This window comes from Astyanax mexicanus, chromosome 18 (genome assembly GCF_023375975.1).
Source record: "Astyanax mexicanus isolate ESR-SI-001 chromosome 18, AstMex3_surface, whole genome shotgun sequence".
Classification (NCBI taxonomy): Eukaryota; Metazoa; Chordata; class Actinopteri; order Characiformes; family Acestrorhamphidae; genus Astyanax; species Astyanax mexicanus.
Genome location: NC_064425.1, coordinates 3952043 through 3978192, shown reverse-complemented (window position 1 = coordinate 3978192; position 26150 = coordinate 3952043). Strand labels below are relative to the sequence as shown.

At 35.1% G+C, this 26150-nt stretch overlaps 3 protein-coding genes and 1 long non-coding RNA gene across 5 annotated transcripts in view; all 4 read left to right on the top strand.

Moving 5' to 3' along the window:
• The window catches only part of tmprss5 (transmembrane serine protease 5), a 56555-nt gene extending 39057 nt beyond the window's left edge, over positions 1-17498 (top strand). The window contains exons 1-13 of one of the 2 annotated variants that reach the window (XM_022674875.2): positions 3642-4627; positions 6447-6594; positions 7287-7397; positions 8110-8223; positions 10295-10430; positions 10652-10765; positions 11972-12015; positions 12119-12281; positions 13831-14015; positions 14960-15058; positions 15834-15976; positions 17001-17153; positions 17297-17498. In XM_022674875.2, the coding sequence (XP_022530596.1) occupies positions 4625-4627; positions 6447-6594; positions 7287-7397; positions 8110-8223; positions 10295-10430; positions 10652-10765; positions 11972-12015; positions 12119-12281; positions 13831-14015; positions 14960-15058; positions 15834-15976; positions 17001-17153; positions 17297-17305 (1422 nt within the window). In that variant the 5' untranslated portion in view covers positions 3642-4624 and the 3' untranslated portion in view covers positions 17306-17498. Of the gene's footprint in view, positions 1-3641; positions 4628-6446; positions 6595-7286; positions 7398-8109; positions 8224-10294; positions 10431-10651; positions 10766-11971; positions 12016-12118; positions 12282-13830; positions 14016-14959; positions 15059-15833; positions 15977-17000; positions 17154-17296 lie in introns of those variants that run through there. The other variant, XM_022674870.2, reaches the window with a different exon arrangement.
• Positions 1-26150, top strand: part of LOC125782549 (uncharacterized) — a 207295-nt gene that overhangs the window by 145202 nt on the left and 35943 nt on the right. The gene's annotated exons all lie outside the window — the stretch shown is intronic.
• Positions 979-3527, top strand: LOC111193555 (odorant receptor 131-2-like). The gene has a single exon (XM_022674881.2). It carries the CDS (start codon positions 2462-2464, stop codon positions 3437-3439), a length of 978 nt encoding a protein of 325 aa, XP_022530602.2. The 5' UTR covers positions 979-2461; the 3' UTR covers positions 3440-3527.
• pih1d2 (PIH1 domain containing 2) lies at positions 18833-26148 on the top strand. The gene is made up of 5 exons (XM_015600779.3): positions 18833-19391; positions 20945-21068; positions 22005-22256; positions 23250-23518; positions 24578-26148. Exons 1-5 carry the CDS (start codon positions 19221-19223, stop codon positions 24710-24712), a joined length of 951 nt encoding a protein of 316 aa, XP_015456265.3. The 5' UTR covers positions 18833-19220; the 3' UTR covers positions 24713-26148.

Sequence of the window (26150 nt, the reverse complement as noted above, 5' to 3'; positions counted from 1 at the left end):
TATATTACAGAGATTTTCAATTTGGTAAAATCAAAGAAACTCTTAATTTTTTTTTCTCAAACTCTGAATTAGGTTAAATATTGTCACAAAACAGCATACTTACTGACTGCTAAAACTCCACAACTATACTTTATATTATTTGATTTCCCATCCACTGACTTTTATTACTACTGGAATTATTGTGTCTGTGGGATTTGCCTCTAATTAAAAAAATGTGTGTAACTGTTGGGCTGAGCACATTATGGAAGTATATAATCTGTTAGGGATGGACAATATGGCCCTAAAACAGTATCATGATATTTCATGTTTTTTTTCATGATAACGGTACTTTACTTGGCGATATGACTAAACACTAAATCGAAAATTACATTTTATTATTGCATACGATACAATATGGCACACCCCTAACTGAGATATTAAAAAATACAAGAATTTTATCAGATTTGTAAAGAAGTCAATAATCCAGAATGTCATGATACTAATAATAATGCACTCCAAATATCTCCATATATCCAGGATTAAAGTAAAATAAATTATACTGATCATATAGATCACTAAAATAGGGCCCATTATATGAAGTAGTGAAGTGCATGTCCATGGTAGGGCATTTGGAATTGCTAAAGGTGCCAAACACATAAATGTGATTTGTTTTTGTTTTTTTACGTGAATTTGAGGAGGGATAGGGCAGTAAAATTAGGGCTGAGGAGCCGTAGGAGTCATTATACCTGGTCACTTCATGCATCTTGAGTATCAGGATTATGTCCAGATAAGGGCACGACACATTGTAATGCAAGGGCAAATGCACCAAAGCTAAATTTAAATCAGGAAGTGATCCAGGATTCCTTGGTCCCATATTGGTACCATTTTAAAAGAGACTACATTTATAAAGAGTTAATAAATGGTTTACAATTAGTTTGTTAATGGTTACTAATTAGGTTGTAAATGCCTTAAAAATCATTAATAATCTCATTTTCTCCCCAATTTACACGGCCAATTACCCAACCCACTCACTAGGACTCCCCCTATCACTAGTAATGCCCCAACACACCAGGAGGGTCAAGACTAACACATGCCTCCTCCGATACATGTGAAGTCACACTCCGCTTCTTTTCGAGCTGCTGCTGATGCAGCATTGCTGAGCAGCCAACGCGCTTGGAGGAAAGCGCAGCGGCTCGGTTCTGATTCATCAGCTCACAGACGCCCTGTGCTGTGGACATCACCCTAGGAGTGATGTGGGGAGAGAACGCCATCTACCCACCCGGAGGGAGCAGGGCCAATTGTGCTCCCTCTGAACGCTGGCAGCTTGATGGCAAAGCTGCTGAAATTTCATTGTTTATTTTTAACAGTATACCGCATTACACAAAGTGCTGGGGACAGAAACACAGTAGGTGATGGGTAAATGTCTCACTTACACAGTTTACACTCAACTTAGTCTGTGTCTCCAAAAGTGCCCAAACACAACCGATTACATATTTACCCACTAAATATCAGTACTTTCCATGTTTAAAAAGCATTTGGATATTTAAATACCTTTTAAATCTCACGTTAAGCTGTTTTTTGTTGTTTTTAGAGATGGAGGACATGGCAGAAATAATCGTTGACTAATCGAATAATTGAAAAAATTTATATCAGATTAGTCAACTTCCAAAATAATCATTAGTTGCAGCCCTAGTGAGCACTGGCCAGTTGGTGGTGCTATGTCCACAACCAAATTTTATCAAGAAAACGTTTCGCCTAGAACATGCTTCATATTAATGAGCTAGATATTAAGAGTTTATTTGTTTTTTAGTTTTTTTTGTTTAATATATAACAATTCTATTTTTTTTATTTCTACTAATATTGCTACAGTGTGGATCACATTCAATCTAGTGACCAAAACCTCATTTGGATTTCAAATGAAAAATAAAGAATACAGAAAAAGACATGGATCGTCAGCTTTTTAAACTGAAGTTACACAGTAATGAAATAATGGGGGGCAAGAAGTTGCTTAAATGTTTTAAGGAAAAATATCCATTTCATATTATAATTTGCTTTCATATTAATTTTAGGTGTGTATTTATATTTTCAGTCTTTATAATAAAGAACAATAAAGGAATCTGTAACTCAGCTAAATGTTTTGTACCAAGAATGTCACTAATCTAAAATAAAATGATAGTGTAATTGCTTTAATCTTACATTTCTTCCATTTTATTTTCTCATTTAATGGTTAATACTTATAACACCAATCCTGTCTGTATGCTATTTTTATAAGTAAAGCACCATAGGCAACATCTTATCGCCAAGGGTCTTTTAGAACAGTATAAATACACCAGCTATAGGACCGTGCCCAGTGAGACTGAGGCTGCTGTTTTTTCATTGTGTCTCATATACTAAAGTCTCTTTTTTTTCAGTGGGATTGATTGCTCATATAATCTGTTTTACATAAATTATACTGTCTTTGTACTTTTTTCTATTTTCAGAAATGCAGAACTCAGGTAATAATAATAACACCCTAAACATTAACTTTTCAAGAATTTTCATGCAGAAAGTGATGATGGTGCAGATTCTGGTGGGGATTTTCCTGTATGTGAACTGTTTGATGATATTTACCTTTCTAAAAAAGGAGATTTTTCGAGAGGACACTCGGTACATACTGTTCGCACAGACTCTATTGGTTGATTCGGTTTTATTGGTGTTGAGTGATGTGATGTTGATCTGGAATACTTACCTGTACCCTATCCACATGATTCCTTGTATTATCATCTGTACATTTGTAACTGTTCTCACCACTTGCACTCCACTGACTCTTGTGGCGATGTGTCTGGAGCGCTATGTTGCTATATGCATGCCTTTGAGACATGCAGACATCTCCACCAGCAGGACCAGATTACTTGGACTTCTTATCATATGGAGTCTCAGCTGCATAGGTCCTCTGTTCACTTTTGTAGCGTTTCTTGCTGTGGTCCACCCTGGTGCTCTGTTCTCCTCTGCGGTTTGTACTGTGGAGATATTATATGAGCAGGACTGGCAGGCACAAATGCGTATTGTAATTTTGCAGCTCCTTTTTCTTACTATGACCCTCATCATTGTCTTCACCTACATCAAAATTATGATTGCAGCCAGAGCTGCTTCCACGGATAAAAAGAAATCGACCAATAAGAGTCTCAGAACTGTGATCCTTCATGCCTTTCAGTTGTTTCTGTGTATAATGCAGTTTTTAAACCCATATATTGAAATTGTATTCTTAAAGCTAGATATATCTGTATATGGTCAGTTGAGATATGCTAATTTTGTTATTTTTATCATTGCGCCACGTTGCTTAAGCCCACTGATTTATGGACTGAGAGATGAAAAGTTTTTCCATGTTTTAAAACATTATGCTTTGTTTGGTTTTGATACATTTTTCTCAGGATTGTTCAATAAGTGGAAAGTAAGACCTATTGAAACTAAAGCTTTGTGAAATATATCGTTTTTTACTATTAATGCTACAAATAATAATGCTTTCCTGCTCATCTATGGAAATCAATAAATCAGTGTTTGACATGAAATCATGAAAATGCAGTATAATCATAAATTATACTAAAAAAGTGTTATTACATTTATACTACATGCTTGCAGGTTTATATTTGCTGCATTTATATTTATATTGTATAACATATAAAGTACAAATGAATGTATGGCTCTGATGATGCCTTTCTTGCTGTTTTTGAGAGTAAAACCTTTCTGTTTAACTACAGTAAGCTGCAATAGAGATCCTATCGTATAGGTCTTATATGGTCGTTTGTTTCTCCAGGTATCTCCAGGTTCTTGTTTTTTCTGTTTGGTTTCCACTGCTTGCTTGCTTTTTTGTGTTTTAAAGTCTTTTTGCTAGCAGTTTCAACATACTAGAATCAAATACACTTTCTCCTACTTGGTCCAAGGTTGTTTGCTAATGCAATATAATATCAAAGACACATCACCAGACACTGTTAATACAGATATCATCTTATTCTGCTGTTCCCTTGTGGGACATTTATTATTTAAAGCAAATAATTCCATGAAATTTCAGTTTTGCCTTGAATCTCCCTTGAATCTGTTGCTGATGTAACCATATGAAATGCACAGCAGTATAGCTTGAGAAGCTACAGTAAAACTATGCATGAAAATGGAACAAATCCTACAAAAAATGCATGACTTTTCACACCTGGTGCAGCATTCATTAGCTGAATATTGATAATTCTGTTCTCAGTGAGCGCTGCTAAATGCACAGTGCACAGTGACATGATGTGAAATGACTATCCTCTCCTTTTCAACATTTTGTAATTAGGAGCTTCTCTCCTAAGCTGTGAATCGTCTGCAAAGTGGACACCCAGTTGGCACAGGTAAGGGGGTGTTACTAAGCAACCTGCATCCTATCAGTGACACAGGGATATCTTTGGAGATGTTTAGCCCTACAAAGAACTGGTTCAGCCAGCCTAGGCCCCATGACCTCTTGGTAAAACAACGGGCTCATTCTTTGCTCCGCTGCTGACCTCATTGTCTCTTTGTGAAACGAAAATCCCGAGTTGCATTCTGCTAAATGGCTGAGCACCGGGCAGCAGGAGAGCACAGCGGCCTCGGCTTGGGATGGAGCGGATAGCCTCGACACCTCGCTACCTGGGAAAACATGGTGAGACCTCTCATGCTTGTTATTTAGAGATATGGTAGCGCTGATATCGAGTCTTCATCGAGAACATGTTAAAATGGAACGTTGTTGGAATTGTTTTAAACAATTAAATTGTTTTTGGAGAATTTTACATTGATAAATCACTTATACCTGTACCTATACCTGTGCCTGTATCTGAAACTGCAGTAAAGGTTGCATAAGCAAGTTGCCTGGGACATGAGCTTAATTTAACTCGTATACAGTTCTGGAAAAAATTAAGAGACAACTTCAGTTTCAGAATCAGTTTCTCTGATTGTGCTATTTATAGGTATATGTTTAATTTAGAGCATTTATTTGCAGAAAATGAAAAATAACAAAAATAACAAAAAAAGATGCAGAGCTTTCAGACCTCAAATAATGCAAAGAAAACAAGTTCATATTCATAAAGTTTTAAGATTTCAGAAATCAATATTTGGTGGAATAACCCTGTTTTTTAATCACAGTTTTCATGCATCTTGGCATCTTGTTCTCCTCCACCAGTCTTACACACTGATTTTGGATAATTTTATGCCTGCACTCCTGGCGCAAAAATTCAAGCCGTTCAGTTTGGTTTGATGGCTTGTGATCATCCATCTTCCTCTTGATTATATTCCAGAGGTTTTCAATTAAAGGTAAAATCAAGGATATAACTAATCATTAAATGGTTTCTTATTTTGTTCCAGAGCTGTAGTCTAATTTAAAGTTATCTGCAATAATTTACTTCCAGTCACTTTAATTTTACATTTTTGCATTGTTGTAATATTGTTTTATTTTTGTTTTTTTGTAACACACTGTTGGTTAATGTCCAACATGAGCATTATTGTAGGTTGCTGTGTGATCAGGACCATATATGAATAGGAGAATTTAAACAGTTATCAACAAACAAGTCCATAAATTCAGGCCTGTCGAGGTATGGGGTTGTGTCACTGCACAATTATTTTATTACAGCATTAATTAATTACATTGAGATCTTAGAGGAACATCCACAGTCTTCAAGACCACATCTTTCCCTGTCTGCAGTCCTGACCTGTCCCAAATAGAGAATGTCTAAAAAAAATCTGAATATAACATTTTAATTAAGTCATGTTATGAGGAAAAATGGGACAAAAATAATACCTGAAATTGAATCTACATCGCTTGTTTTCATTGATACCAATATATTTAAAATATTGGAAGAAAGAATGACAAAAGAACAGTTGATAAAGGCTTTAACATTTCGATTTCCAGGTCAATTTTCCAGGTGTGAATTTCAATAAAAGGTGTTCAGCTCTGGAAAAATAAGAGACCACTTGATTTTACCAAATTGAAAACCTCTGGAAAATAATCAAGAGGAAGATGGATGATCACAAACCATCAAACCACCAAACTGAACTGCTTGAATTTTTGCACCAGGAGTAAAGCAGCATAAAGTTATCCAAAAGCAGTGTGTAAGACTGGTGGAGGAGAACATGAAATAAGAAAATAAAGGAAATAAGTAGCATCTTTGTCTAATTTGATTTTCACATAGTTACTAAAAAAAAAGTTTACTCAGCAACGTAATCAAAGAGCACAGTGTAAGGGAACTAAAATTAACCTGACGTTGCTGCAATGTAAATGAGTGTGGGAGCTGGGAGTAGAGAATCACAGGTGGGCTATTGAGCACAAGATGTGCACAGGTGACTTGGCAGCAGATGTGGTCATGCAGGTAAATGATTACATTGTGCTTCACACCTGTGCACTCTGAGCTCACTCCACAGTTCATTATAAATAATATCTAGCTTGTAATCAGGTCAGTCAGTCAATGCAGTCAATGTGTGCATTGCAGAGTGTCAGTGAAGGTGCTGTAGATGTGATGGAGAACCCTGCGGCAGTCAGGCACTCCCTCCAGGCCGAGAGGATGAGCGTGGCTCGGGGGAAAGGAGGTCAGAACAGCCCCAGCTCCTGGTTCAGAGAGATTGAGGCTCCTCATCCAGGTGTGTACACTGTTTATTAGCATAATCAACTACGTGTATAGGAGCACCTTGTAGTTCTATAATTACAGTGTGGATACGTTATTAGCCTCATTTCAACATGTTCTTTAACGGTCAGGACCATGCAATGCAGTGATAAAGACCTGGTGGTCGACCTTATAGATGTAAGATTAGAAGTGGATGGATTTGCTGCAACTTCACTGAAAAACAAGGTGCCTGGCAATAAATTCACTGATCAAAAAATATCGACTACCGGAGCCTTGAGAGAGCACAATTGGCCTCGGTCTCTCTGGGTGATGTGGATCAGCACAAGGCTGCGTCTGTGAGCTGATGTATCAGAACCGAGTTCCTCCGAGAGTTAGTGCTGTGATGCTACTTGGCAATGCTGCATCAGCAGCAGTTGGAAAAGAGGCGGAGTCTCTCGGACTTTACATGTATCGGAGGAGGCATGTGCTTGTCTTCACCCTCCTGATGTGTTGGGGCATCACTAGTGATAGGGGGGTCCTAATAAGAGGGTTGGGTAATTGGCCTTGTAAATTGGGGAGAAAATGGGATAAAAATTTGAAATAAAATTATATATGGTCACTGGGGGGTTAGTGTCATGGCTGATTGGTGTATATATATAGATAAACTTTAGTGTGATGTGATTTTTTTTGTGAATCTTTTCTTATCAAACCCTGTTTGAATTTGACCAGTTTTTCATTCAGCGTCCACAAAAGTGTCCACCCAACGAGTGATACGAGTGTTGGCAGCTCTGTGTGCACTGGGGCTACTCGGAGGTGTAATTGTTGGTGTATGGTTTATAGGTAAGACATCTTTCAGTATCACTCTTATTCACAGTTATGACTGTCAGGAAAAACCTTGTATATCCCTTATTGGCATTTTTTACTTTATAGCATAATGTGTCGCTCTCATTTGTTATTGATATTGTCTCACAATTCTACAGTGAATAGAACAATAGATATGCTCCTAAACTACTTTTAAATGAATCTGTCTACTAAGGAAAGTTCTCAAGTTTTTTTCCTCTTTCTTGCAAAGTTTCTATTTTAAGAGTGTGCCATATCACCCACCCCTATTTATCACATCAGGGTACTACTTTTTTTTTTTTTTTTTACTGTTTTTAGCTAAACAAAAATTCACACTGTTCTCATTTCCCATTATATATCTACTAGAGACAGATTACATATCTGATAAAGTTCTTGTATTTTTTTTTATCTCATTTAAGGGTGTGACATATCATATTGTGTGCATAATAAAATTATTTTTTTAATTTGTTGCAGTAGTGTATTCTTGAAAAATTTTGGCATATCCCGAAGAGTATCATTATCACCCACCCCTAGTTTCTATGTGAATACATGTTTTTTTGCCTCACAGAAACATGCAAAAATGCGCTACCTGCAAATATTCAAAGTATTTAGACACTACAATTATTTCTGAGACAATATATTGTCTAAACAATATAGTTATCACAAAACTCGAACCTTAGGTGTGTTTTTGTTTCTTTCTTTTTCCCTTTAGTCAAACTCCTTTTAAAGCCTACCTCAACTCAGAGTCCTACAGGGTTGGGTGATACCAAAGAGACCTCCTTCTGCAACGTATCAGAGGACACCTCTGTGACTGACCCCAGGAAAGGTATGTGCCCGGGTCATGTGCCTCGATACACTGCTCTCTAGACCAGCCTCTGTGAAAACAACACAATGGCAGCTGGTAAACACAACAGCACTGACAAACCCACAACTAAAAACAACAATAGCCTGTGTGACGGGGTCAGGAAAGCCAATAATGAATGTGAACTACAGTGAGACAGGCTGAACTGCAGATGTAAATAAACAAGGTCAATACAAGGTATTTATAATACTTATTTATTATTTTGTAAAGGATAAATAACTGTTCTAAATATACTGAAGCAATTATTTTATATCCTCAGACAAAAAATATACAATCTTGTCTCTTACATTTTATCTTTTTCATATTTCTTACATTTACTTTGACTTTTAATTCATTACAGTTTAAATTTATCCCAGTTTGCTCCTCAATTTACACGGCCAATTACCCAACCCACTCATTAAGACTCCCCCTATCACCAGTGATACCCCAACACACCAGGAGGGTGAAGACTAACACATGCTTTCTCTGATACATGTGAAGTCAGCCACCGCTTCTTTTTGAGCTGCTGCTGATGCAGCATTGCCGAGCAGCATCACAGCGCAAACGCTCGGAGGAAAGCGCATTGGCTCGGTTCCGATACATCAGCTCACAGACGCCCTGTGCTGCAGACTTCACCCTTTAGTGATGTGGGGAGAGAGCGCCATCTACCCACCCGGAGGGAGCAGGGCCAATTGTGCTCCCTCTGAGCGCTGGCAGCTTGATGGTAAAGCTGTATGAGCGGGGGTTCGAACCTGCGACCTCCTGCTCATAGTGGTGGGAAATCGACCCCAAATTCCGCCATAATACGCCTGAAACAGGCTTGGTGCTTCCAACGGGGAAAGTACAGAATGCGCTTGTGTCTGGCTGATGCCCAAAGCTCGGCTGGACCACAATTTACTGCTGTGTTGGCCAAATAAATATACTGACTCTCCAAACTAAGCTTTGGAGTGGAGAAATGCTAAAAAAATTCTGTAGCTCAGTAGAAAAACAAGAAAACCCTCCAGAACCTCCAGAACACGATTTATTTATAGACCCATCCCTTCTCTACATTGATTGGGAAATTATTTTTATTGCATTTAGCATGAAAAACAACAAAAAGAAATGTATAAAAATGCACAGTATATTAATCGCAGTTAATCACAGAATATTGTTGTGATTAATCAGATTTTTTTTTAATCGATGGACACCACTAGTTATTTATAATTTTGTAAGGAATGAATAACTGTTCTTAATATACTGAAACAATTATATTATATACATTTTCTCCTCAGACAAAAAATATGTAACCTCAAAACCTGGCACAGAAAAGAAAGAAAACAAACTCTTACATCTCTTACATTATACAGTATTGTGCAAATGTTTTAGGCACCTGTAGGAATTTCAGTAAAGAAAAAGCTTCTTTTACACTTGTATTACAATAAATACAAACAGCAATTTTACAAATAGCAGAGCTTTTACAGCTCCTAATCTTTCCTCATCTGAGTTAAATAGAGTTATTTCTAGTTCTCATCATATTAATCAACACCTGGTTTGGTAAATTGGTTACATTACATTAAATGTGGTAAATCAGGTGAGCTGCTGACGGAACTGAACATAATATACACATGCTGGCTGAGGAGCATCCAGGAGAAATCTGAAACTAAGTTACACTTTGTTCTTCAGCTCGGTTCACAGGATATAACATACTTATAGTTAAAAATGAGAATTCCTTTGCATCTGTTCAAATCATATGTATTTTTTTCAGGTAAAACACAAAAACACATATTGCTGAGATAAATGGGTTAGTGTAATTTGCTTTGGTGCCTAAAACTTTTGCATAGTACTGCATATCTTTTACGTGTTTCTTACATTCACTTTATTTTTTTAATCCCAAGACTTACAAAATCAGTCCCATGCAAAACTGTTTGGTGTTTTTTATTCTGAATTATTGATGGTCAAAATTAACAGATATTTCCATAATTAATATAAACAGTGGGAGCAGTATTTAAAAGCAGGTTTTGTTCATGGTTCTTAATGCTGGTGGTGTTTGGAGGGGTTTTGACTGAAAGGGACTCAGTGTTTTACAGAATCAGTGCAGAAAACTCTTTGCTAGAGATTCAGCTGGAGAAGCTTCAGACCTGGCTGCCTGTGTGCTACGAGCGCTGGAACTCCTCACTGGGGACCCTGGTCTGTCGGCAGCTGGGCTATCTGAGGTGAGCGAGGCTGAGGGCTCCATCACACACGTGCACACATTTCCAGCTCTCAGCACCTTTTACTCGGTCAGCAGCTGTGGCTGCTTTCTGCTAGCCGACCTTTCCTGCAGTGATGGCAGAGCCGATACTCACTTCAATCATGTTCATTCCAGGAATCATGAAAGCTGTGTCATTTTGTGTTGTGAATCCAGTTGTGTTTAACTCTTGTAAACTCTTTCTAGATTAACGAAGCACAAAGGGGTCAATCTGACTGACATTGGGCCAAATTACACCGATGGATTTGTTCAAATTGCTTCAGGACCTCAAAGCAATTTGGAAAGTTTATGGCAGTTCAGGTACTTGTTTTTTATTGGTCAGGCTTTGTCATTTTATAGAGAGGGATGCACAGAAATTAACATTAACTTTTTCCCAAGTTTTCATTAAATTTATAGCCAAAATATATTTTTTATCTTGCTTGCATCTTACGAAATTACAATTTAAAAATACCAGTTAAACAGCAGATAACCTAATAAAGCACAATACTTTTATTTCATCAGTGCTAATCAGTTTACATTTACAGAAGCACATTTACAAAATGTGACTTACAGGTTTATTCCTATAACAGAGGAATAACCAATGAAGAGTTAGGAGTCTTGCCCAAGGAATTTTTACCCAGAACTGAAATTGAACCCCAGTCTCCCACATTGTAGCTCACTGGCAGGCGGTGGTGTTATCCACTGCACCACACCAACCACTAGAACCACTAGTTTACAACCACTAGTTTATTTCAGCTGTGCAATTTTAGTCATAAATGTACCTCAGTAGTGCTTTTCTAATTATAAATTCACTTAAGCAATGACTTTTACAAACAAAAAGTCAGACAGTCTTTAGGCTAACAAACAATTACTAAGTTAGTTCAGCTAGCCCTGTACATCTTGTATCATTCAACTGGAAAACAGGTTTAGGTATATGTTTGAGTAAAATGAACATTGTTGTTTTATTCTATAAACTACGGACAACATTTCTCCCAAATTCCAAATTAAAATATTGTCATTTAGAGCATTTATTTGCAGAAAATGTGAAATGGATAAAAAAAAACAAAAAGATGCAGAGCTTTCAGACCTCAAATAATGCAAAGAAAACAAGTTTTAAGTGTTTAAAACTAATATTTGGTGGCATCATGTTCACCTCCATCAGTCTTACACACTGCTTTTGGATAACTTTATGCTGCTTTACTCCTGGTGCAAAAATTTAAGCAGTTCAGTTTGGTTTGATGGCTTGTGATCATCCATCTTCCTCTTGATTATATTCCAGAAGTTTTCAATTTGGTAAAATCAAAGAAACTCATCATTTTTAAGTGGCTCTCTTATTTTTTTCAGAGCTGTATATTACAGTAAGCGTAATAAGTGATGCTGAACAGTTTATTTAATTTAATTCATGTGTTTTATTTTTATTTTTAGCCAATATGTTTGGTTACCAAGTATTCAGTGCATCCCTAATTGTAAAAAAACAGATTGTGTATACACAACCTACATCTCTTTGTCATGTATTTTTGATTCTAGGGGAAGCTGCAGCACAGGAAAAGTTATAGCACTCAAATGTTTTGGTGAGATATTATTATAAAATATCTAAACTACATTTTTTTAATGTACACAAACAGCAAAACTCTTTATCTTATATTGAGTGTGTAATTTTTTTATCCTGTGCAGAATGTGGTACCAGGGCAAAGCTGCCCAGGATAGTTGGTGGTGTAGAGGCCACACCTGGCAGGTGGCCCTGGCAAGTGAGCCTCTACTACAGCAACCGTCACACCTGTGGAGGCTCCATCATCACCAGTCAGTGGATCGTTACAGCTGCTCACTGTGTGCACAAGTAAGCCCCAGTGAAAAAAAGTAGATTATAGTATATTAAGCATTATAATGCACTAAAGTGTTCTTGTAGCCACATTATTATTAATCAGTATATTTAAAGAGAGCTAAAATTGAACAACTTTTTTGTACTTATTACACTTTAATTACAGTATAAAAATAGTACAAAAGTCTTACTGAAATTGTGCTTAGTGTACTTAAATGTACTAAAATGGAACTAATTTTAATTATACTTAAGTAACATTTAAACATTTAAACTACTTCATGTATGTTACCCTATATTTTAAATATGCTTACAGTAAAATTATAAAGTTATAATACATTTAATGAGTATTACAACTGTATCACTATTTATTATACACCAGGTATTTTAGAAATGTACTATGAATTTATGTTAAATATATGTTTTTTACAAATATGCTTCTTGTTTCTGTCTTTTGTAAGTAGCACACTTCTAGTATAGTTCATTGGGTATAAAATATATATATATATAATTACGCTGTACTACAATTTTTAGTGTGTTACAAATGTACTTAATTTAAAGTAGTAGTATTAATTTAATTTACTTTCTAAAAAGAATTACATGATACATTATACTTTAAGTGAACTACTGTAATGCTACAATGGAACAACTTTGTTGTACTTATTATATATTAATTGTATAAAAATAGTACAAAAGTCTTATTTAAATTAAGCTAAGTGTACTTTAAGTATCATTTAAACATACTACTTAATGTTTGTAACCCCATATTTTAAATATGCTTACAGTAAAATTATAAAATTATAATACATTTAATTAGTATCACAACTGTATCACTATTATACACCAGGTGTATTAAAAATGTATTAAGAATTGATGTTAAATATATGTGATGTATTTACATTAGAGTACAAATTTGCTTCTTGTTTCTGTCTCTTGTAAGTGGTACAAATTTACTAAAATTATTTATTTGACATTTAAATGTGCTATTTAACACTGTAACCTATAATTTACTTATATGTATATTTTCCTAATTATAATTACAGAGCATTAAAATACATGTTAACCGTTATATAAATGTAATACCTAAATATATATTTAAAACAGTTACCAATGTGGTAATTTTATTATTTTCTATAAAGTTACATGATACATTGCACTTTAAGTAAACTACTGTAACAGTTGTTTTTAACACACTTTGCTAAAAATGTACAAACATATATTTGTAAATAATATTTTAGAAGCATATAGAATTACATTAAACTAAAAGTGTACTTTGTATTAACCTATTTATTTTAAATACACTATATTGTAGTTTTTAAAAAGTATGATCAAAGATAACTTTACAACATTTGATGAAAGCATAATGTTAATGTACTTTTAATATATTTTAAGTAAGTACATAAATCTGTTATTATATTTACAGCATACTTAGACATTTCTCAATATGTTTTAAGTACAATTAAGTATATATCTTTTTTTCACCAGGGAGATCTTTCAGTTCCTAAAACTTTCCTAATTTCACTTGTGTTCAATCAGATAAACTTACCATGCTTTATTTTTGTAATTTCAGCTACAGGTTACCTCAGGTTTCCAGCTGGGTGGTCTATGCTGGGATTGTTACAAGAAATACAGCCAAACTGGCTCAGTATACAGGATATGCTGTGGAGAAAATCATCTACAATAAGAATTATAATCATAGAAGTCATGATAATGATATTGCGCTGATGAAGTTGAGAACACCGTTGAATTTTTCAGGTGAGAACTAAACATATGTACCATCAATTTTGTGTTTTGTTCATTATAATTGTAATTATTTTTCACTTTTCTTCCACTAAATGGACAAATATATTAGGACACCCAGGCATTACACTTTTATAAGCTTTTATTACACCCCATTCTAAATCTATGCACATTAATATTGACTTCCTTTTTAGTTTTAAGTATGTGTTTTTTAAACCTTATTTTTAATACACTTGAAGTATATTGCAAATGTACCACCTTACGTATTGATACTACTGGAAAAAAATACACTAAACTGCACTGTAAGCAGCATTTAATGCCAAGACATATATTTTCTGTTAACACAACATATAATTCAAAGCATATTCCTTTAAAATACATTTTATGGAAATACAGAGAAAGTATATTTAATGTGTATTTTAATTAAGTATATTAAATTAAAAATGCACTTTTAGTATTCTTTATCTAATTTGAGCATACTTTTAGTGCTCCTAAGTACACTTCCTTTTCACATGGGTTGATCCAGCTTTCTGTAACTTCACAATAATAATAATATATTAAGGAAATGCTGTAAATTGGAAGTGTTGAATTTGCATTTGGTACACTCAATATTTAGTACAAAAAGTGTACTAAGAGAAAGAGGGCATAATTAAGGGATTTAAAGATTTAAAGAAGAGTCAATGGATTTCAGATCTTTATCACAGTATTAAAAATTACCCCTTGTACCTAAAATATTATTATTATTTTTTTATAATTATATTATTAGATAATAATAGTATTTAATTTAAAAAATATATATTAGAATTTAAAGGTGATTGTCTATAGACCTTGGCTTCATTTCATTTAAAATATATTGTAAATATTAGTGTAAATATGCACTAATATGTGAGTAGTAATCCTTGTAATCATACATATTAATATTCTCACTATGGTTTATTTTGTTTTTCTTTCAACCTCAGACACTATTAGGCCAGCATGTCTACCACAGTACGACCATGACCTTCCTGGAGGAACGCAGTGCTGGATTTCAGGCTGGGGTTATACACAACCTGACGATGGTAAAGAAATCATTTCTTTATAAAACATATATAGAAACAACCGGTAGCAAATCTGCATCCACTAATATAGATATAAGTTTCAATATTACATTTGTGTTATTAGGCATGTTCCATGTATGTTACATATATAAATGTGCACACAAAATAACTTTAAAATAGCGTTTATTATGATTTTATCAGTCCTGATAGGAGTTAGTATTGTCCTCTGGTTTATCGATTTATTCATGTAAATATTAGTTTGTATAAACCACAGTTCTGTTTGGTTCATCATTATTTATTGTTTAATAAATTGCAAGATGATAAATTTGATTAAGTTCAGGTTTTGGTCTTCTTGAAAAAATGAAAATAGCTTTGCATCTTTTAGAAAATACAATGTGCATGCATATATAGTATTTTTTGTCATGAATATCAATTATTTAAACATGCAGTCAACCATTTGTTTAAAATGTAGACTTTATTAAGAGATAATCAAAGGAATTAGTGGACTTGCTTTTAAACATGCTTTTTAAATATCACATGAGTTTTAGTAACAGGACTAAGTAAAATGTAATTCTAATATTCAGATTAGAAACCTTAAAAAAATGTAAAAATTAGTAAAGCTGCCTGAGTTTGACCAGAACATGTTTTAAATAGTTAAATACATGTGTTATTAGATTTTTGAAAAGTGTAAAAAAGGTTTTAAAAAATTGAGTTTAGTTTGTAAGAGTTACAATAAGCAAATTGCACCCATTCAGTGGAATGGCCCAATAACAACAATATTTTTTTCTCTGCACAGTTCACATTCCTGACACATTAAAAGAGGCTCCAGTGCCTTTAATAAGCACAAAGAAATGCAACAGCTCCTGCATGTACAATGGAGAGATCACGTCACGTATGCTCTGTGCAGGTTATACAGAAGGCAAAGTGGATGCCTGCCAGGTAAGCTCCTAAAAAACTCAATAGATTATAAAGAGATCTTTAAAGGTCTCATTTTATCCTTTTTAAATTCATTTAAAACAGTCTAGTTGTGTCTAGTATAAATGAATGGCATGTCAGTAGTTTTTTTGTGAAAAAAGTGCTCAGGCGTTTCTGTTTAGCCCTGCTTTAGTTCACTGGATTAGTGGTCTCTGAAGAAAGACAGGTTTTGGCTTTTGCTCATAAATATTCATACATGCAAATATATCGCCTCTGATTGGCTAACAGCACTGCAGCAGAAAACGCGTACCTGCTGCCAACCCCCACAGTCAATTTTACAGCTCTAAAACTCAAAGAATAAAGTGTTTTCAAATATACATCCTTAGTTATAAAGATATAGCACTAGATAGAGTACTAGATAAAGTTAACTCTTAACTCCTAGATAAAGCTAACACTTAGCAACAGACTTGGGCGGACCAGCGGCCAAGAAACATTATCGCTACTAAACTCTTACCTCAGACTTGGTGATTCAGTGCTGGTGCAGTTTCACCACATCGAAGCCCCAGAGTCTATATGTGCTCTATATCATAAAATTTGATGCGAACAGTCCCCGTTTTGACCGGTGTTCTGTCGTGTTGTGCTATCTTGTCAAACTGTGCTCCCCTAGTGTATATTTAAGGTCTCAATAAAACATGGAATCCACCGGAGATCCGATTTAAACCTGCACAAGATAGATAACGCTAACTAGCTGCTGTAAACAGAAGCTGTATGCTCTACCTGTGGGCGTTCCTGAGCCAAGGTGGGCGAGGCTATGAAGTCACTGGTTGACGTGGACACTTTACTTCTCTCTAATCAACTTGTATTTCTGAGGATTTTCTTTTACTAACCTCTGCAGACAATGGAGGTTGAGAAATAGTTTCATATGCAGCATCGATATACAACTTAGAGAGATCTATAGAATTGTACAAATAACAAGAAAAAGTGGATTTTAGAAGTGCATGCTTGAATAACAGCAGCTAATAGAATGATGGTCTTTCTTCTCACACAGGGAGACAGTGGAGGCCCACTGGTTTGTCAGGATGATAACGTATGGAGACTGGTTGGAGTGGTTAGCTGGGGAACAGGCTGTGCGGAGCCCAATCACCCAGGAGTTTACACCAAAGTGGCTGAGTTTTTAGGCTGGATTTATGAGATGATAGAGGTAGGTCACAGTCATGTTCTGAGTGATGTACTCTACATGACTAAGCAGCTGTGCAGCCAGTGTGAATCACTGTGAATTTATTCCTGAAACTCTGAGATATGAATCATGAGATATGAATGTGTAATAATTTTCCCTCCACGCAGAGCTACTGAAGGATGGAGTGAAATTGCAGTCCAACACCATAACCTCCGGAATTCCTCCTTTTGCTGGATATTACAGACACCCTCAAGCTTTATTTTTTTATTGTAAAATATACAGTTTGCTATTCCATTTAGATGTTTGTAATAAACTTTGTGTTGTGTACCTTAAAACCTGTTCAATTGCTTTTCTTATACAGTACAGGCCAAAGGTTTGGACACACCTTCTCTTATTCAATGCGTTTTCTTTATTTTCATGACTGTTTACACTGTAGATTCTCACTGAAGCATCAAAACTATGAATGAACACATGTGGAGTTTTATCTACTTAACAAAAAATGAGCTGAACCTCCACAGTCACCGGACCTGAACCCAATCCAGATGGTTTGGGGTGAGCTGGAGCACAGAGTGAAGAAGACGAAGGAGCAACAAGATCAAATAAACACTTCTGGAAACTCGTTCCTTCTAGACTGTTTGAAAACTTTTCATTTCAGGTGGCCACCTCTTGAAGCTCATTGAGAGAATGATGCCAAAAGTGTGCAAAGCAGTAATCATAGCAAACGGGGGCTATTTTAAAGAAGCTAGAATATAAAACATGTTTTTAGTTATTTCAACTCCACATGTGTTCATTCATAGTTTTGATGCTTCAGTGAGAATCTACAATGTTAATAATCATGAAAATAAAGAAAACGCATTGAAAAAAAAAAGGTGTGTCCAAACTTTTGGCCTGTATTGTACATTACTGACACTTATATTTACATTTATGGCATTTATCTAACACTCTTATCCAGAGTAACTTGTAGTGTTTGGAGTCTTGCCCATGGACTCTTATTGGTGTATCACAGCATAGTCACCCAGACCTGGAAGGCAGTGGTGTTATCCACTGCACCACAACAACCACTTACGGGGATAAGGTTGAGTAAGTGTTTGTATCTCAAATTATCACTGTTACCATTGTTACCAGTTAGCATTATTAGAGATTTGAGTTAATAATATTGCATTATACAGTATTCTGTTTTTTTAGGAAACATGCGGGGCTCGTACCGCCATGAAAAACCTGAAAAAAGTAATGGAATTTGAACATAGCAATTTCCAGTCCTGGATAAATTTTGGAAAAATAAAAACATCCATACAGTTTTGGAAAAGCATTAAGAATTTGAATAATTTTGAATAATTTAATCTAAAAAATTGAATTTACTTTAAATTAGATATCTGGCTGCGTGGGTCCTACTCTTACTGGTGTTTTAGCTGCACTATAACTGTAAATTCACACAGAGAAATGATAATTTAATACTTTCTATCTTAATTCAGACAAATATAAGGCAAAAATGTGCAGAAATGTTATTCAGCTAGTAAAATGTGCGATATTTCAATGTTTTTTTCATCCATTTTATGTAAGATAAAGGCCTACTATAATCAGTTTTTACATGGATTTTTAGTTTTTTTTTTTTTTATTCAAGCATGTGATCATCCATCTTCCTTTTGATTATATTCCAAATGTTTTTTTTTTATTTGTTAAAATCAAAGAAACTCATCATTTTTAAGTGATCTCTTATTTCCCCCCCCAGATCTTTATATAAAGAGTGCAGCTTAGAAATGTAAGTATGTATAAATGAGGATTCAGCGCCCTCTAGTGGGCAATGTGGTACAGTGGTTACAGTGGACTCGTTGCTATTGGCAACAAGTAACACTAACTGCAGGTCAGGCAGCTGTAGCGAGTTAACGCTGGATAGTAACTTTTATTTTGTTGTTTTTCTGTTATTATTAGGCTTACAGCATATAAATAACTGTATTTGAGACTAGTTCAGGTTCGCTAATTTAATGTAGAGTCTTGATAGGTAACGTATTCCTGCATTATCGTGTCTAAAAGCTGTTTTTAGTTATTTATCTATAGGAAGGTTTAAGCTCCCTTCTAATAAAGCTGTTAACCATGGAGCAGAATGCTGTTCTTCAGCAGGTCAGCCAGTTCTGGTCTATTTTAGACGACATGTCTCAGAATAATCCTGAAGCCTACAGGACGTTTATTCAGCGGCATCTACGAGAGGGAGCGGACTGTTTATCCCCTCCACAGCCGCACTGCTGCATCAGCACTTCTATACAGGTATAGTACATAATAACTAACTTAATTTACCTGTTAATATAACTATAAAACTGTCGAAAATGCCAGAAAAAAAGTCATTACAGTACATGTCTGGATTACTTTATAGTTTGAAAGCTTAGTTTTCAGATGTTTGTAATGTAATACAGCATGAACTCATACTAAAGGCAAGGCAAGTTTATTTGTATAGCACCTTTCTTACACAAGAATAATTTTAAGTGCTTTAGAAATTAGAACAAAAATGGGAATAAAAATAAAATAAGAATAAAACATCAATAAAATATGTAAATAAAACAAATAAAATAAGAATTAAGAAGAATTAAAGTGGGGGTGGGCGATATAGCTCTAAAATAAAATCACAAAATTTATGATATTTTCACGATAACGATACTCTTGGCAATATGACAAAACACAAAATTAAAAAAAAAAAACAATATTTCAATAATACACTACTGCAACAAAATGAAAATTAAATTATATGGTACACCCCTAACTGAGATATTAAAAAATACTAGAATTTTTCAGATTTGTAACAGTCAATAATGCACTCCAGATATCTCCATATATCCAGGATTAAAGTAAAATAAATGATACTGGACAGATATAATCTGTCTCTAGTAGATATATAATGGGAAATTAGAACAGTGTGATTTTTTCTTTTGCTAAAAAAGTGCTAATTAGGGGTGGGTGATATGGCACAATATTTCAGGGTATAATATCATTCACAATATTCAATAAAAATGTTGGCGATATTATATGATATGGTATGCACCTAATTCAGATTATTTTACACTATTTTGAAACATTTCCAGAAACAGTTAGCTAAAGACACTAGTGTTTAACCCAACTTGTAAGACAATCATAATGACGAATCATAATTGAATAAATTATGATTTTATCTTATCCCATGCAGTATGTGCAAAACCAGATGTTCCTATTATTCCCTTTTTATCATTTAGAATTCCCCAGGCACAAACACTCTCCTTATAACAAAAAATGAGTGGCTAACTTGCTGTATAAATAAATAAATAAATAGGTTCATATTCATTTTGCCCCATATGCGTCCCTTAATTGTTTTCATGTATTTTAATATTAATTTACAATGTAGGAAATAAATTATATGAAGAAATTAAGAATAACACTGAAGGAGAAGGTTTGTCAAAACTTTTGACTTTTGACTGCTAGTGTCAAAACTTTTAGATTAAAAGCTAAATATGTCTACTTAGAAAAATCTAAAGTATAAAACATATTCTGAATTGTTAAACACTTTTTGCTTACTAAATAATAATAATGCAGTCTTCAATGTTACATTTACAATGTAAAAAAAATCCTAAAAAGAAAGAAAACACATTGAATGGGAAGAGGTGTGTGTACTATGTGTTCTAGCTAGAACTTCACGTCTTTACTCCTATATTTACATATATTATTTTACATATAGTATTATGCAGGTTTGTGGCTTACAGAATAAAACATATAATGTAGGAAATATCTCAAAATCATTAATAAGCATAGAATTCAAGGATTTAAAGTGTTTGTGTGTGTGTGATCTTTTCCAGAGGCCAGAAAAGGGAATACTGTATGTAAATTTGTGTGGATGGAAACGAGTGCCTGCACCCACCTCTCCTACTCAGCCCATTCCTGTGTGTGGTGGAAAACTGGAAACTATTAAGGAAAAGAATGGTAAATAATCTCCTGTCATATTTTTAATAAAGATTATGTAATCAGATTCTTTCTTCAGTCTTTCAAGCTTAGTTGAAAATAATTAGGCTACATTCACATTACTTAAGCCACATTGCTCAAATTTGATCCGATTTTGCTCAGATCAGATTTGTCTATCTTGATGGTTCACATTCACTTTAAATGTAAGTGACCTGTATCTGTGTGTAATGTGAGTGAATCTGAATCTGTTCCTGAAACGTCTCACATGCTGCACATTGATACCTGTATAAACGCCTCCTTTTTCACCAACAACTATTAAAAAAACTCATATTAGAGAGAGGAGAGACTCGTAGCTTTATAAAGGGAAATGGATGAGTTAGCAGCTCATATGTGGAGCATCTTTTGCTGGAGTGGAGAGTAAACAGCTGCTCTGAAGTTCATGCTCAGGTCCAGGAGGTGAAAAAAGGACAGGCGGTTTGCTTTTGCTGTTTTTTTGCAGCTATAGCTGCTAAGCTGCACCAAGAGATGTGGGTGTAGGTATGAAAGAGAAGCACGTAGCGCTAATGCTAATGCTAATGAGTAAAAGCAAAAAGACGCATGAATTTTGACTTGACCGTTCACATTCATGTTGCATGTCCATTGATCGGATACATATCCAATTTAGGACCGCATATGAAAGTGACTCAGATCTGGTTTAAAAAAATCGTATTTGGCATGTTTACACAGCCATGAAAACATCAGATTTGAGTCACCTCAGTCTGGTAATGTGAACTTAGCCTAAGTTAAACCATAAAGTTTATAGTAAAAACTACTGTAGTTTGTGGCTATGTATGGACCAATACTGTAGTAAAGTATCAGCACATTCTTCTTCTCAAGCACCTGTTACACAGTTTATCCTGTTTTTCAAATCAACAAATACATTCCTGTACTTTATTTTCCTTTGTCCTTATTTTACAGAAAATTATTCCATAGTGGAAGTGGCATTTAATCCTGAGGTTCTTCAGAGAGCTGAGGAAAACACACAGGAGAAGGAGCAGATCCATCTACTGGCTTTGAGCTTCATACAGCAGCAGCACAAACTCAGTCTGTCTCAGCAGGTCATGATCACTAAAACCAAACTAAAGGGCACCGTGCAGAATATGATACGCCGGCTTACACCACAACAACAACAAGACAAATCCAGCCCCTCCAAACCACTAACAGAACCTGGTAGGTGAACAGCATACAGATTAATGAAGGATTTTTTTATTAAAAGTATTATTCTAAAGCAAATTATCACCATTTGTGGATTTATATTAAAGGGGCACATTAAACTTTCTCAACCTTCATTATCTGCAGTAGTTAATAAAAGAAAAGCCTCAGAAAAGCAAGTTGATCAGGAAAAGCGCTGTGTCTACGTCAACCCGTGAATTAGTATTCATGGCCCCGCCCACCTTGGCTCACGACCGCCACTGTCTCTTCAGCTAAAGAGCTTACAGCTTCGGTTTACAGAGCTAGTTAGCGTTAGCAATCTTGTGTAAGTAACTGTAGGTTTAAAACGGATCTCCGGTGGATTTCCGTGTTTTACCAAGACCTTAAATTTACACTAGGGAAGCACAGTTTGACAAGGTAGCACAACTCGACAGAACACCGGTCAAATCGAGATTTTATGATATAGAGCGTATATAAAGACTCTGGGGCTTCGCCATTTTTATGGTTAAAATTGCCCAAGCTCCGAATCACCAAGTCTGAGGTAAGAGTTTAGTAGCGTTAGTTTAGCTGAAGTGATGCTGTAAGCCTGACGTTAAGTGAAGTTTGAGGGGTTAACTTTATCTAGCACTCAGTGCTTTATCTTTATAACTATAGCTGTATCTCTGAAAACATTTTGTCCTTTGAGTTTTAGAGTTGTAAAATTGACTATGGGGGGGTGGCAGATCATATTCTCTGCTGCAGTGCTGTTAGCCAATCAGATGGGATATGTTTGCATGTATAAATATTCATGACCAAGAGCAGAAATCCTGTCATCCTGTCTTTCTTCAGAGACCACTAATCCAGTGAACTAAAGCAGGGCTAAATAGAAACACCGGAGCACGTTTTTTCAGAAGAAAAAAAAAAACAGCTTACATGGCATTCATTCACACTAGAGACCACAACTAGACATTTAATTTGATTCAGAATAAAACACATTATAGATTAATGTAATATCGTTACCTCTTTCCACAGCCTCTTCACTTCTACAGCAGATCTCCTCTCTGAGAATGGAAGAGAATAAAGAGGACTCCAGTATTCAGCTGAGTGTGGGACAGGAGGAAGGCAAGGCTAAGTCTGGCCTGATTGAGGTGATCTCCAGTACTGATTCATCCAAACCCCAGCAGCCAAAACACCAAATCACCGTCTGTTCTGAGAGCAGCGACTCGAGCTGGATCTTAAAGCTGAATGTGGAGCTTCCAGGAGTTTGCTCTGTCTCCCAGTGCCATCTCAGCATCACCCAGGTACCTGTCACTACACCTGCCTTACTTATTTTAAAGTGAATAATAATATACAGCTCTGGAAATAATTAAGATACCACTTCAGATTCTGAATCAAATTCCCTGATTTTGCTATTTATAGGTTTATGTTTTAGTAAAATGATCATTCTTGTTTTATTCTATAAACTACAAACAACATTTCTCCCAAATTCCAAATAAAAATATTGTCATTTAGAGCATTCAATTGCAGAAAATGAGAAATGGCTGAAATAACAAAAAAGATGCAGAGCTTTCAGTCCTCAAATAATGCAAAGAAAACAAGTTCATATTCATAAAGTAACCCTGTTTTTTAATCAGAGTTTTCATGTATCTTGGCTGCTTTTGGATAACTTGATGTCGCTCCTGGTGCAAAAAAAATCATGCAGTTCAGTTTGGTGGTTTGATAGCTTGTGATCATACATCTTCCTCTTAATTATATTCCAGAGGATTATATACTGATAAGATTCTCAGATCACATCCAGAAATTATTGAGTGATCAATTATCTATCTATTTTAAATGTATCTTGGGTGCATTTACACTTGTATTTTTATATGCCTTGTGCTATGTTCACATTACCAGGCTGGCTCAAATCAGATTTTTTTACCCTCAATGTGGCTCAGATCCAATTTTTTCATAGCTGTGTGAACGTGCCACTGATTTTTTTCAAATCAGATTTGAGTCATTTTATATGTGGTTCTAATTTAGATAGGTATCCAACCCATGGACATGCGACATGAATGTGAATGGTTAAATTTAAATTAATTTGTCTTTTTTATGCTTTTACGCATTAGCATTAGCACCATGTGCTTCTCTCTCGTACCCACACTGCATCTCTTGGTGCAGCTAAAAACAGCAAAAGCAAACCTTCATTTAGACAAGCAATATTAAATAGTGAAATGTGACTGTCATAAAAGACTTGTGCTTAATAAGTAAAAACACAAAAATATATTGTCAATTAACACATTTTTACACTATGTATATTTATTAAGATATTAATTTTATCTTTTTATCAGATTCTAATGGATGTTTTTCTTTGTATATAGGATGATGTTCTGCTGGAAGTGGATGATATGTATTATCTTCATCTTCGGTGGCCTGAATCCGTCAATGAGGAGACTTGTTGTGCAGCATTCCACAAAAAGAAACACATGCTGATTGTTACTGCTGATTTACTGTAAACGACATATGAATATTCTCAACAAACTGCACTGACTCCTCTACTGCTTCATGGTAAGCTGATGGCAACCTTTCACAGGACAAGCAACAAGACTCACATCCCCTTTATCCCATCCCATCATTCAAAAAATTATAATAAAATAAAAAAGGGCACCAACACAAGCCCAATCCATTATTGATTCACCCCAAGCATAACAGTTAGAGATGGGTCCTAAATATAACCTTCTGCACCTTTTTCCCCAAACCTACCCTAAGCATTTTGTATCAGTCTCGATCAGATTTATTTCTTAGAAAACCTCTGATGCTGAGTTTTGAGGATGAGCATACTAGAACAGTTTCCTTTCTATTACTTTTGCAGGAAGGTCATATTTCTGCAGATATCACTGCATAGTAGAACAGTGTAGCACCACTTCAGAGTCTAAAGCCCTAACAGGACACGATTAGTTTTTCAGGGGGACGTCTGTGAAGAATATTTCCCATTTCGGACTGTAAATGAAAAAACAGGAGGACCAGTGAGTTTTTTTTAGGCTGTTTTTCTCGGTCACATGACATCACGTTCAGTAGCTCCTCCATTTCCACTCACTGTTGTGGTTTTACGTAAATCTCTGTGAAAACTGTGGTGTGCCCAAAGTGTAATTACGGTGCACAGCAGTGGACAAATAGCTATTTTATTAAAGGTGAGGAGACGAAACTCAGAGATGTGTGTCCAGACGTGACTAAAATTACCGGAGGAGCACGGAGTTCAGAGAAAAACAGTAGATAATTCAGCCTGTAATTTTCTCAGAGGACGTCTGAGAAAAACACAGACATGGTCGTTCTGGACGGGAATAAAATCACAGAGGATAAAAACCCCCATAAAAAAAAAATGTCCCAAGAACCCTCTGAGAAACTAATTTCGTCCAGATAGGGCTTAGGATTTTCCTTTCAGTCTTTTAATTTCAATTATAGAATCAAAGTATGTATAAAAGAAACCTTGATAAAATTGATTTGATGCACAAATGTAAAATGTTTTATTGAAGGTGCTCCTATCCTTTCCTTTTTTAACTTTATAACTGGACAAAAAGCAAAACTCACATAGTAATCTTGCTTAAAATGGAACTTAAAATATGCTTTAAAGAGTTCATTATCTTTTCAACAGATAATCAACAGATATTTTTAACACCACCTCACTGTTACTACACTAATTGTCCATTTGATCAACTCCATTTACCATATAGATGCACTATATACGTAATTCTATAATTACAGAACTATATAGTATAGTGGTTCTGTTTGTGTGCATACATTATTATCTTTTTTTTACTCTGTTTTTCAATGGTCAGGTCCTGGCCATTGAAGAACTTAGTATGTCTTTGTTTACTTACATTATCAGTTGTCTCAGTGTATTTTAATTGCAAAACACATAAAACCCAATAAATAAAATGTTTAAAAAAACATACA